This window comes from Hyaena hyaena, unplaced genomic scaffold, assembly GCF_003009895.1.
Source record: "Hyaena hyaena isolate Hyena2069 unplaced genomic scaffold, ASM300989v1 scaffold_98, whole genome shotgun sequence".
NCBI classification, from domain to species: Eukaryota; Metazoa; Chordata; class Mammalia; order Carnivora; family Hyaenidae; genus Hyaena; species Hyaena hyaena.
The window spans coordinates 3234571-3247728 of NW_024080730.1; the positions used below are offsets into that span (position 1 = coordinate 3234571).

Sequence of the window (13158 nt, forward strand, 5' to 3'; positions counted from 1 at the left end):
CCCCACCGCTCTCCTCTGGGCGGCAGTCTGGTCAGCCCCCTCGGTGTGCCTTGGAGACATCGCAGCCCAGAAAGGAGAGGGTCGGCACGGTCACCCCACGACACCAAAAGCCAGCCCAGTCCACTGGCCCTGAGGATGAGCCGCCGGGTGTCTGGACATGGGACAGGCTGGAGGGGACAAGGCCGAGACCCCCCAGGGGACAAGGACAACCACAGAGAAGGCGCTGGCGAGGGTGCTTGAGGTGCTGGGCAGTGGGGGGCTCAGAGCCGGCGGAGGAAGGGGACAGAGAGGGGAGCAGGGGTCCGGGCAGGGGCACAGCCCAGCAACGGTGTGCGACGGGGATTAGATGGGTTCTGTCTCTCTGTGTATCTCTCTGTGTGTCTCTCTCCTGTCTCTGTCTCTCCATCAGTCGCTCTCTCCTCTCCCTCATTGCTCCCCATCCCCCACCCCCTTAATCTGGAGCCAGGCTCTGAAGGCCCCTCACTGGGTCTCTGGGCTGAGGTCAGGGCCACTGTGGGTCTCGGGGAGGGGCACAGGACAGGGAGCAGCTTCTAGAGATCTCGCTGTGCCCCCCTCCCACTCCCCTGAAGACCATCCCCAGCAGGGCAGGGGTTGGGCTGGGACAGGACCCTCAGCCTCCCGGTGCCGCAAAGGCCGCTGGCGGCACACATGGGCTACTCCCCAGAGCCCATCGCCAAGATCCGCCCCCAGGCTCTGGGTTCAGAGCAGCACGTGGGCCACCCACCCACAGCAGGGCTTGACCTCTGCCCTCCCGGCCCCTCCCAGCTCTCCCCACAACAGCACCTTCCTTCCCCCTGCTGCCGGTGCAGGCAGGACAGCGTCCTCGGGGCCATCCACGGCCAGCACCCCTCAGGCTTAGCAGGGGTGTGGTCCAGTGCCCCCAGTGGGCAGCCTGGCACAGGGTGCCCGACGGAGGGGACACGCCCCTGCGTGTGTGGGCCACACAAGTGTCCCTTCACCTGCAGAGACCTGCCCCGCCCATCGCTGGCCTTTGCTGCCACCAAGAGCCCCATACATGTTTCGTGCATTGAGCCGAGCTGCCTAGCTGGGAGGAGGGCAGCCCCCCCGGCCCCCGCCGGCCCCCATCATGTCACACGCCCTGTGTTAGGGCACATCTCACTACCAAGTGTCTGGCAGGGGCCAGAAGGGCTGGGCGTCCCCCTGGGGGGAGGGGGCGGCCCCCGGGCAGGGCCTGTCCCCCTGGGGGGACCCCTGCATCCTGGGCCGAGGCCCCCTGCCCACCCTCGGGGAGATGCCAGTGCCCGTCTGCACCCCCTTCCAGGGCCCGCCCGGCGAGCCAGCCAGGATGTTCGGGCTCTACAGGACCTTCAGCAGCGCGCTTTCCTACCTCACGCTGGCCGTCGGCCTCGGAGGGCTGGTGGGGAACGGGCTGGTCCTCTGGCACCTGGGCGTCCACATCAAGAAGGGCCCCTTCTCCGTGTACGTCCTCCACCTGGCCGCCGCCGACTTCCTGCTCCTCTGCTGCCAGACGGCCTCCTCCATCGCCCAGGCCGCCCTGGGCGCCCAGGACAGCCTGTACCTCGCCGTCACCTTCTTGGGCTTCTCCGCGGGGCTGGGGCTGCTGGCGGCCTTCAGCGCCGAGCGCTGCCTGTCCCACCTCTTCCCCACCTGCTACGCGGGCTGCCGGCCCCGACACACCTCGGGCATCGTGTGCGGCCTCGTCTGGGCCCTGAGCCCGCCGGCCACGCTGCTGCCGGCCCACGCCTGCGGCCTGCTGCGCACCCGCGCCCGCCTGCTGCCCTGCACGTGGTACCAGGCGGCCGGCGCCACGTGGCTGCTGTCCCTGGCCCGCACGGCCTGCGCGGCGACCCTGCTCCTCTTCCTCTGGGTGACCTGCTGCTCCCGGCGCCCGCGGCCCAGGCTGTAGGCGTCGCGCTGGGCTCCGGGCTCCTGCTGCTCTTCTGCGGCCTCCCCCTCGCCTTCTCCTGGAGGCTGCGGCCCCTCCTCGGCCTCCTGCGGCCCGTGCTCCTCCCGCTCGCCACCCTCCTGGCCTGCGTCCACGGCAGCGCCAAGCCGCTCATCTACTTCACGGCCGGCCGGCAGCCGGGCAAGCGCGAGCCGCTGCGGGCCGTTCTGCAGAGGGCGCTGGGGGAGGAGGCCGGGCTGCGCGCCAGGGGCCAGTCCCTGCCCGTGGGCCTCATATAGCGGCCTGCGGGGGGGGGGGGCGCCCCAGCTCCCCGGCCCGGGGCCCCACGGGCTGAGGACAGAGTGAGGGCCATGGTCTCCTGGACCCGCAGGCCCCCCCAGCCCGGGCCCCCTCCGCACACCTGCAGCAGCGCACACCTGGGAAAGCAGGACTGAGGTCTGGCGCCCCTGCCCCCCCCCCGCCCCCCGTGGCCCATGAGGGCGGCTGGAGTGACAGGAGCCCAGGCGCTGGCTGTGCCGGGTTGTCCGCCGCGACATCCACTACCAGGGTGCTGTCGTTTCTTACTCGTTGGGAAGTTGGCAGAACCAGCCTCACCCCAGTCCCCCCCCCAACGACCGCCTCCACCCTGCCCCGCCCCGCCTCGCCCCCCCCCCCGCCTGGAGGGTGCTCTGGCCCCCAGCCCCCATCCTCACCCTCCCTCCTCCCGAATTCTAGCTCATCTCCCACCCGTTGCCCCACCCCTGCCCGCCCCCTGCAGACCTTTCCCGCCTGGTTTGCCCTGGGACTTTCCTCAAGAAGGAAATGGGAGGGACAGGGAGGGACAGGGAGGGACAGGGAGAGGGGAGGGAGAGATAGGGAGGGACAGGGAGGGACAGGGAGGGACAGGGAGAGGGGAGGGAGGGGCAGGAGGGAGGGAAATGAAGCCAGGCTTTTTAGCTTTCAAAGTGCAAGTCACTTTATGTGATTTCTGAACAATTAAAAAAAAAAAGAGAGTCTGTGGTCATTGTCAAAACATTCAAGCCCTGCAGAAAGTATCGAGAAGATGAATCACCCACGCTCTGGACCCGAGGAGGCACTCTGGGCGCGAGCCCTTTAGCTGTCTTTCTGATGGAGACGCACAATAAGGTCGACTGTCGCGGGAAGGAGGACATTCTGCGTGTGCTAATTCTGCACCTGTTACAGCAAAGCGTTTTACAACTGCAGAGATTTGTCTCCCTGAGGAGGCTTCGGGGTGATGCTGTGGGGTCCGGAGCCGGGCAGCCAAGAAAGAATCCTTGAAGACATCTTTGGTGCCAAAACGTGATTTTATTACCACGGGGACAGGACCCGCGGGCACAAAGAGCTGACCGGGGTGGTGAGGAGGGGCTGGTGAGCTCCTGTGACGCGGGGGAGGTCAAGTCAAAGCCCAGAGGGACTTTAATGCGCTAACCAGGACTCACTCCCGAGGTCCCTGCGGCCTGGCTGTGCTCAAGCTGAGGCTGTTTTCCCTCTAGGGAGGCATTAACTCCAGGACAGCGGGGGCTCCTGGAGGAATGTTCTACTCTGGATTCGCCTCCAGTGTCTGTCCATGGGCTGCAGGTTATGAGGAAATTCTCGCCTTTGCCCCCACATCACTATGGGGGGGGGGGGATGTTGCGGTTCCAGGAAACTGAGTCCCGGGTTCGTGGGGATGAGTCTATTGCTAAGATTGCCTTTTTCTTGTAATTTACTAAGACACATGTAAACTGATGGAGGCTATGTCTTGCATGACTGCGGATCTCTATCAGTTAACCATTTGTTTTCTTTCCTTTCCTTTGTCCGAGGGCAACCGGGAGTGCCTGGGGACTGTCACCTGGCGGGGGCGGGGGCGGGGGTGGGGGTGCTAGTTTGTATTTTGCCCTCAGCCTGCCTTCAGCTCCCTCACGGCTCACTGTGGGAACTTTGGAGAACATTGAGATGCAGCTGGTGGCTCAGTCAGTTTGACAGGGAAAAATCTGTTGTAAGACGGCCGGCAGGACTGGTGAGGAAAGCCTGTCCCTGATCAAAGGCTCCCCCTTCCGGGTTCTTCTTCCCACCCTGCTTGTTGCACCCATTAAGGAGGAACGCGAAAGTAACAGGCTATAAGTTATTCACTCTGCTGATGCTCTGGGCTCGGACCTCTGGAGGATGATCTCTGAGCCCCGTGGTGTAAAATAACCTCCTGTCTTCCAAGATCTCCGAGTGCCGCTTGGTTCTTCCGCCGGGTGATCCAGACCAGGTTCCGCAACAAGTTAAGCATCTGACTTCAGCTCAGGTCATGATCTCTCAGTTTGTGGGTTCGAGCCCCGTGTCGGGCTCTGTGCTGACAGCTCGGAGCCTGGAGCTGCTTCGGATTCTGTGTCTCCCTCTTTCTCTGCCCCTCCCCTGCTCACTCTCTGTCTCTCCCTCAAAAATAAATAAATATTTTTAAAAAGGAAGTAGAAAAGTGAGACAGTCACCAGTCCACCCACAGCCCGGAGACCCTGGCTTTTGCAGGTTTTCTGTGTCTCCCCAGGAAGGGCGGGCTCGGGCCACCTCGACTCCAGCAGAGGGCGCAAGGGGTCAGCCTGAATGACGGGGGCAAACAGTCAAAGAATTCTTGAGATGTTTTCGGTGCAAAAAAGTGGTTTTATTAAAGCAGGGGGGCAGGACCCTCGGGCAGAAAGAGCTGCTCTAGGGTGGTGAGGAGTGATTGATTCTATACTTTTAAGTCGGGAGAGGCAGAGAGAAAGGAAGTTTCCAAAAGGATTTTCATATGTTAAAAAAGACTCACGGGATCCTGGAGGTCTGGCTCTTCTCAAGCTAAGGTTGCTTTTTTTTTTTTTAAATTGCTCATCAGCAACTTTTTTTTAATATATTTTTATTTATTTCTAGGAGAGAGAGAGAGAGAGAGAAACATCGTGAGCAGGGGAGGGTCAGAGAGAGAGGGAGTCACAGGCTGAAACAGGCTCCAGGCTCTGAGCTGTCAGTCAGCACAGAGCTCGACGCGGGGCTCGAACCCACGAACTGCGAGACCATGACCTAAGGGAAAGTCGGACACTTAACTGACTAAGCCACCCAGGCGCCCCAAGCTAAGGTTGCTTTTTGCTTCTGGGAAAGCAGTAACATTAGGGCAGCTGTGAGTTCCCAGAGGAAGGTCCCTGCCTCTCAAATACTTGTCCGTGGGCTCCTGGATGGGGAGGGGTGGGGAGGGGCTGTCTATTCTTGTGACTTTTCCTGCTAGACCCCAAAGAGGGGTGTGGCCTCCTTCTTGGAAGGCCTGGAAAGGAGATGGGGGGAGTTTCAGAAGTGGGGGGCCCCCAGGATCAGCCCCTGGAAGTAGCCGTGGGGGACAGGCCGGGACAGGAGGCTAGCAGCGTCTGGGGCTCGTTGTAAACAGCCCCGTCTAGACAGATGGGAATCGCAGGGCCCTCCGGCTGGGAGCCCTCCTGCAGTGTGGGGGCTCCAGCCTGAGCCCGGACAAGCCGGCGAGGGGCTGTCGCCTCTCTAGCTGGGTGACCTCCAGCAAGTCACCCAACAGCCCAGAGTCCCTGTCTGCACAGGGAGCGAAGGTGGCTTGTCTTGGGAGAGGCGACCCCAGGTGGGGTCTGCCCGTCCTGACCTGCAAGGTCAACCGTACTGCCTCCCGAATACAGCGGAACTCCAGAGGTCCCCAGCCAGCCCCGCCCCTGGCACCCCACACTCTGGCTGCTCTTGGTACGTCCTGCCCACCGCCCCCGGGCACCTGCCCCCGCTGAGCACTCAAGGTGACCACCTGGCCCAGGGGGGCCTCCCACGTCCACCACCTGCCTCGGGTCCTGCGTCCTTAGTTGTTCACTGGTCCTGTCCACGGAACTCACTAGAAAGTGAGTCCCAGCGGGCAGGGGACAGATGGCTTTATCGCCTGCTGCCTCCCCTATGCTGGGAGCTCAGGTGGGAGGAGGGGCTGGGCGAGCATTTGTCGATGGCCAGTGGTAGGGTGAAGGGGTGGTCACACGAATGATCCGGTCAAGGAATCAATGACAAGGCTGGAGTGAGAGCACAGCTGAGTCAGACCAGCCGGTCCTGGGTTCTGGAACCTTCTTGGCCAGACAGAGTCCTGACCCCTGGCCTGAACCCTGAGCTGGTTGTTGGCCACAGGAGGGCCCAGGCTTCTCCCCGCAGAGTTCAGCCACCCCAGCCCCTCACCCCTACCTGGGCCACACTCTCCCCTTCCAGCCAACAGATATCACCTGAGCCAACTCCGTGCTAAGTGATGTGGGGACAGAGACAGAAGGAAATGGCAGATGGAATCAGATTTCCTTATAACCTGCAGCCCATTGACAGATACTTGAGGCTGGCCAGTAAAACATCTCTTCATGATAACGCTTTGCTAGAAGGACAACAACCTTAGCCTGACAACAGCTAGGCCTCCAGGATCCTGTGGGTCTTCAGCATATGAAAATATCACTGGAAATTTCCCCTGGACTTTACCTCCCCGACTCCCAGTACATAACCCCCCTCTCCTCCTGGTGCCCGGGCAGCTCTTCCCGGGTCCTGTCCCCGAGCTTTAAGAAAACCACTGTTTTGCAACGAAGATGTCTTATGTCTTCGAGGATTCTTTCCCCAGGACCCCCTGATGAGGGGCCATCAGGCGAGCTGAGGGCCAAGCACAAGCTAGCACAGCCCGCCCCCCTCGAAGGTGGGGGACGTGTGACAGTCAGCCACTCCCGGCTGCCCAAGGACAAGGGAGAGGACAGAAAACAAATGGATAGTCTCCATCAGTTTACAAACATCTCATCAAAAGCCTAATGGGCACTTAACCGACTGAGCCACCCAGGCGTCCGACTTAGGCTCAGGTCATGATGAAACCCCGCGTCAGGCTCTGTGCTGACAGCTAGCTCGGAGCCTGGAGCCTGTTTCAGATTCTGTGTCTCCTTCTCTCTCTGACCCTCCCCTGCTCACACTATCTCTCTCTCTCTCTCTCTCAGAAATAAATAAAAATTAAAAAAAAAAAAAGCCTAATGGGAACTCCCTACCATCTTAATGATAATGTTTTGCTGGAGGGAAAAACAACCTTAGCCTGACAATAGCTAGGCCTCGGAGATCTGGAATCCTCATTAGCACATGGAAATCCCTTTAAGAAACTTCCTCTTGACCTTACCTTCCCCCCCAACCCCACAGTACAGAAGCAGTTACCCTTCACACCCCAGTGCGGCTCTTCCCGCCCAGGGGTCCTGTCCCCGTGCTTTAATATAATCACCTTTCTGCCCCAAAGATGTCTTCAAGAATTCATTCTTGGCCTTCAACCCTGAACCCCACCATCGCCCCAAAACCCATCACCACGAACCCCCATCACCCCAAAACTCCATCACTAAGCGCTGGACAGGAACCCAAGATACGGATGCACTTTGGTGAGGCCCGTGTCCCCAAGGGATTTGGGGTCTGAAGAAGGGACGGACATAAATACTTTTCAAAGACAGCATGTGAAGGTGTGCAGAGAAGTGTGCAGAGGGGTTAGGGAGGCACCACTTAACGCCAATTTATGACCTTTGCCCTGGTATCATCAGAGCGTTCCTTTTTACTCCCAAGTGTCCCAGGTGGATGACCGGTCACCTGGGTGACCTAGAGTTAGGGCAGCATGGGGGAGGGTCACACAGCCTCACTCAAAGCAAGGGAGGCTTCCGGGAGGAGGAGGTATCACACAAGCAGCATGGGGTGAGGAGGAAGGGGCTGCCGGTGGTGGGGAAAGTAGGAAGTCTGAAAGATGGCACCTGCTGAGAAAAGATGGGGACCTCCGCGGGAGGCTGCTGGCAGCTGGGCCCCGGGAATGGAGCAGCCGTATACCAGACATGGGACAGAGAACACCCGGGAAAATGGGCGCGAGGTGCACATGTGGCCTTCCTCCCAGGTCTGCCTTTCCGATAGTTCATCTGGAATTAAATGCGGCTGGTCCAAAACAGTGGTCAAATCTCAGTGGTTTGGTGTGGTTTTCCCAAACGGGTATCCAGGCCTTCTAGTAATATCTGTTGAAAAAATTTCCCTCCTCTCATTGAATCACATCGGCGCCTTTATTGTAAATCGATCAATTGTATATGGCGGACTCTGTGTGCCGCTGCTCTGCTTAGATGGTGTTATGCCAAGGCCACCCTGTCTCACTCCTGCAGCATCCTAGTAGGTCATGCCATCGGGTGGTGCAAGTCCTACAAAGTTGTATTTCTTCTTCAAACTTGCATTTCTAATACACTTAGAATCAGCCTGACAATGTCTTCAAAAGTCGACTGAAAAAGTTATTGAGATTGCGTGGGATCTATTCAATTCTTCTCTAAAGTCCGTGGAGTTATCCAATTCATGTGCATGGTTTCCCCACACACACCATTTATTTCGGGATCTGGTTCCCTGTACATGTTCGGGAAAATCTATTCCGAGGTTTTGTGATGTGTGTGCAGTAAGCTTTGGGTTTCATTTTCCAGTTGTTTGCTGACAGTTTATTGGCTTCTTATATCGATCTTGATTTTTTACACGATCAAACAGCTATCCTACCAAACTACTAGATGTACTAATTAGCTCTAGTTGTCTCTTTGAAGACACTTTAGGATTTCCTAAGTATAAGCTCACACCATTTGCGAATCGAGGTAGTCTCTCTACTTCCTCTCTGGTTTGGCTAAGCCCTCCACACAACGGTGAGTAGAAATTCAACCAACGGCCGCCAAGGGTGGCCGTCCTTGCCTTACCCTGACCTTACGGGGAAGGTGATCAATATTTTACCATCAAACACAAAGTCATATGTAGGTCTTTGGTTTATGGCCTTTGTCGTACTGATACAATTCCCATCTATTCCAGGGGCGCCTGGGTGGCTTAGTCGGTTGAGCGTCCGACTCTCGCTTAGGTCATGATCTCGCGGTTCATGGGTTCGAGCCCCGCGTCGGGCTCTGTGCTGACTGCCAGCTCAGAGCCTGGAGCCTGTTTCAGTCTGTGACTCTCTCTCTCTGACCCTCTCCTGCTCACGCTGTCTCTCTCTCTCTCTCTCTCTCTCTCTCTCCTAGAAATTTAAAAAAAAACAAAACAAAACAAAAAAAAAACCAATTCCCATCTACTCCTAGTCTTCTGAGAGTCCAAACCCATGATTTGGGTTTTTATAAATTGTGCGCGGGTATCAAATTTTATCAAATGTTCTTCTTCATTTATTAAGACAATCACATGGTTTCCTCCTTTAGTTTCCCGATGTGGTGAACTGCACTGCTTCGTTTTCCAGTGCTGACCTCCCACGCCTGGGATAAACTCTACCTGACCATGATGTCTTGTCCTTACCCATCAATGGACGTGATCTGCCAATATGTTGATAAGGGCATTTGCATCTCTGTTCATGAGAGATGCTCCCTCACTCAGTTTCTCGATAGTGTCCTTGTCAGTTTGGGGCATCAGAGAGAGTCCCTCTTGCTCCGACCTCGGTAAGAATGTGCGTGAGGCCAGTGCTGGTTCTCCTGGGGAGCCATCCGGGTCTACGGTTTTTGTGAATGGAGTTTAAAACACAATCTCCATTTCTTTAACAAATAGAGGGCTACTCAGGTTCCTTTTCTCTTTTTCCATCTATTTTGGAAAGTCTTGCTCTTCAAGGAATGCTTCCATTTCACCAAACCGGAAGTTAGCCTAACAGTGGATACATGTGCCCCATCACCTGTCACTGCATGTCACATCTCTGTGTTGTCTCTTCTGTGTCTCCTGCCGGTAATTTGTGTTTCCTCTTGACCATCCTTGTTAGGGTTTGATCAATATTCATCTTTTCAAGACAACCTGCTTTTTTCATGTTGTTGATTTTCTCTGTTGTTCATCTGCGGTCTATTACAGTCTGTTAGGTGGACTCCTGCTTATCTTCATTATGTCTTTCCTTCTACTTCATGGGATTTAATTTGCTCTACTTCTTCCAGCTTCTTGAGTTAACTAGCTTAAATATATATATATATATATATATTTTTTTTTTTTTTTTAATCTTTCCTGCTTCTGGGAATGGGCATTTAAACTACAGTTTCCCTTCAGGTATTGCTCTCTCTACCTGCCTCCTGAGAGTCTCTGTTCCTTATCATTCAATTCCAAATATTTCTTCGTTTTCTTTGTGATTTTTTTAAATGTTTATTTAATGTTGAGAGAGACAGACAGACAGACAGAGACAAAGTGTGAGCAGGGCAGGGGCAGAGAGAGAGGGAGACACAGAATCTGAAGCAGCTCCAGGCTCTGAGTTAGCTGTCAGCACAGAGCCCGACGCGGGGCTCGAACCCACAAACTGAGAGATCACGACCTGAGCTGAAGTTGGACACTTACCCGACTGAGCCACCCAGGTGCTCCATGTGATTTCTTTTTGAAGCGTTACTGGATTTCCAGACACTTAGAGAGCTTCTATTTATCTGTTTTGTTGGTTTCTAATACAATTCCTTTGTGGCCTGAAAATAATACCGTATGTACTTCAATTCTTTCAGGTTCATTGAGACCCGTTTGTGGCCCGGCTCGTGGTCTCTCATGGTGGGTGTTCCATGTGCACTTGTACATCTTAGATGCTGTTTTCCAAAATCTTCAACTAGGTCGATTTTTAAAATCATGTTCAGTTTTTCTACATTATTTTTAAAAAATTTTTAATGTTTATTTATTTTTGAGAGAGAGAGACAGCGTGAGCAGGAGAAGGACAGAGAGAGAGGGAGACACAGAATCTGAACCAGCTCCAGGCTCCGAGCTTTCAGCACAGAGCCCGACGCGGGGCTCGAACCGACGAATCTCGAGATCATGACCTGAGCCGACGTTGGACGCTTGACTGACTGAGCCACGCAGGCACCCCATGTTTTTCTACGTCTTACTGAGTGCTTTTATCTGTGTGTCACCTCAGCTGCCGAAGGAAGGGTGCTAAAATCTCCAACTGTGAGCATACATCTGTCTTCCCTTTTATCTGCACCAGTTTTTGCTTTCAGTACTCTGACCCTGTGTCAAGAGACCCATTTAGAATGATTATGTGCTTCTGATTAACTGACCGCTTTCTAATGTGAGGATTTTAAAATGTGTCCACAGATGATTATTTACTCCTCCCATCCCAGCACGGAGGCTGATTTCCCAGCCCCAAGGGGGGCAGTGCTCATCTCTTGAGTGGATGGACAAGCAGACATTATCACGTGCGGTGCAGACACTGGGTCACAGGAGGCCCTGTGGCTTTCTCCCTGCTCTATCAGACCACACGAGCTAGGAGAGGTCATCTGCCGTGTCAAGCAGCCTGTGAAGATGCCCATGTGGCCAGGAACGAAGGCGTCCAACCAACAGCTAGCTAGGAGCTCATGGCCATGTGAGCCTGCCATCTTGGAAGTGGATGTTCCAGCCAAGATATCAGATGACCACGGCGGCTTGATGGAGCCACAAGACAGACCCTGAGCCAGAGCCACCCACAGAAGTCCCTCCCAAATGCCTGACCTACAGAAGCTGCAAGATGATTAAAGTTTATTGTTTGAAGGTGCTACATTTTAGGGTAATTTGTTATGAAGCAATTGGTGACTGGTGCAATCGTGATGAAATGCCCATCTGTGTTTCTGGCAATATGCCATACCCGAAAGTCCACTCAGCTCAAAATAAATATAGCTGCACTGGCTGTCTTGTTATTGCTGATATGACACATTTTTCATTCTTTTCTTTTAATCTACCTGCCTCTTCATATTTACAGTGTGTCTCTTGTAAACAGCATATCACGTGAAAATCTCTGCTTTTTATTCATAGCATTTAGTCCTTTTACATTTAGTAAAATGGTTGATATGGTTGAGTGCAGGTCTGCCATTTTGTCACGTGTTTTCTGTTTATCACTCACGTTCATTGTCTCATCGTTCTTCCTGTCTTGCCTTCTTTTGGATTAAAAACATAATGTTTGGTGTTCCATTTAATCTTCTCTATTGTCTTTTTGTTTTTATTCTGGCATATTTCTCCAGAGATTATGGTGTGCCCCTTTAATTTATCACAATTGATAGTTTAGCCCTTCACCGATAATATAAGGACCCTGCGTCAGTGATCAAGTCCACCTGCCTTTCTCCAGTCCTTTGGACTAATGCACTATATTTTATTTTTACATATTAATAAACCCCAATCAACGTTTTTATTGCTTTTGCTTTAAATGGTCAGTAGAATTTTAAATTAATTAAGAAGAAAATGTACATTTATTTTTTTAACCATGCAACATCATCTTTTATTACGTATGGGCTTTTAAAATTATTCCCTCAATCTCTCGATACGCAGACAAAAATAAGTATACTGTTTACCATACTGGAACTTGCAAATATTGCTCATTGCCTTGAGAAGGGAAATGTTTCCCTAAAACATGCTTAACTGGAAGGCTAATTCATCTGCTGAACTCCAAGAACATGGAGATGAACATGATAGAATGTCCACCATCTGAACCTTCATTCACCACCACTTGATAACCCTTCTTCAGGCCCAGATCAGCAGCACATTTCTCACCAACAATCATTAAATGTCCGCGAAGACTTTCATCAGCATCTTCTGCTACAGAAATCTGGGACGTGTTTCTTGGGTGTCACCAGAAAATGTGTTGGTGCTTGAGAGGAAATGTCGTGGAAAGCAAGACACTGGTCATTCTCAGAAATGGTTTTGGCTGCGATTTCCTCACGAGTGATCTTTCTCAAGATCATGTTGCCACCAGGCCGGGCCGCCTGAGCCCTGGCGATCCCATCAGCCGTCTCGGACCCCCTCCCGCATCGCTGCCCTGGGGAGAAGCCAGAAAATGTGATTTTTGGTCCCCACGTACTCATCTTCCCCGATGCTCTCCAGTTTTCCTTTATCCGCATTATTGCTTTTCAGCCTGAAAAGCTTTCTTTTGTATTTTGCATCTAATGACTACAATTTCTCTCAGCTTTTGTCTATCTGAAAATGTCTTTACCTTCCCTTTGTCTTCCAGGATATTTTTATTGAATATAAAACTTAGATTAACAGGATTTTTCTCTGTTTCTCTCTCTCAGCATATAAAAAACTGTCATTCCATTTGGAATGGGCATTTGGCTCCCACCATTCGAGAGGATAAATCAGATTTAATTATCACTGGTTCCTTCAATATAGTACATCTTTTTTTTTTTTTTCTGAGTGTTTTTGAAATTTTTACCTCTGCATTTTGGCAGCTTGACCACAAAGCGCTAAGATGGGGTTGTTTTTGCATTCATTCTACTTGGGATGCACGGAGCTTCCCAGATAACGCCTGCCCCCCACAAACGGTGTCTACACTCTTTGTAGTGTAAATACTCCACATGAAAGCGTGGATT

General features: G+C 53.5%; 1 protein-coding gene and 1 pseudogene across 1 annotated transcript; one reads left to right on the forward strand and one right to left on the reverse strand.

Moving 5' to 3' along the window:
• The first annotated feature begins 1327 nt into the window (after positions 1 to 1327).
• On the forward strand, positions 1328 to 2187 carry MRGPRG (MAS related GPR family member G). The gene is given in 2 exon segments (XM_039235347.1): positions 1328 to 1904; positions 1907 to 2187. Coding segments are annotated over 2 exon segments (858 nt in total).
• A 10032-nt stretch (positions 2188 to 12219) lies between these two features.
• On the reverse strand, positions 12220 to 12657 carry LOC120233860 (annotated as a pseudogene).
• Positions 12658 to 13158: the final 501 nt, after the last annotated feature.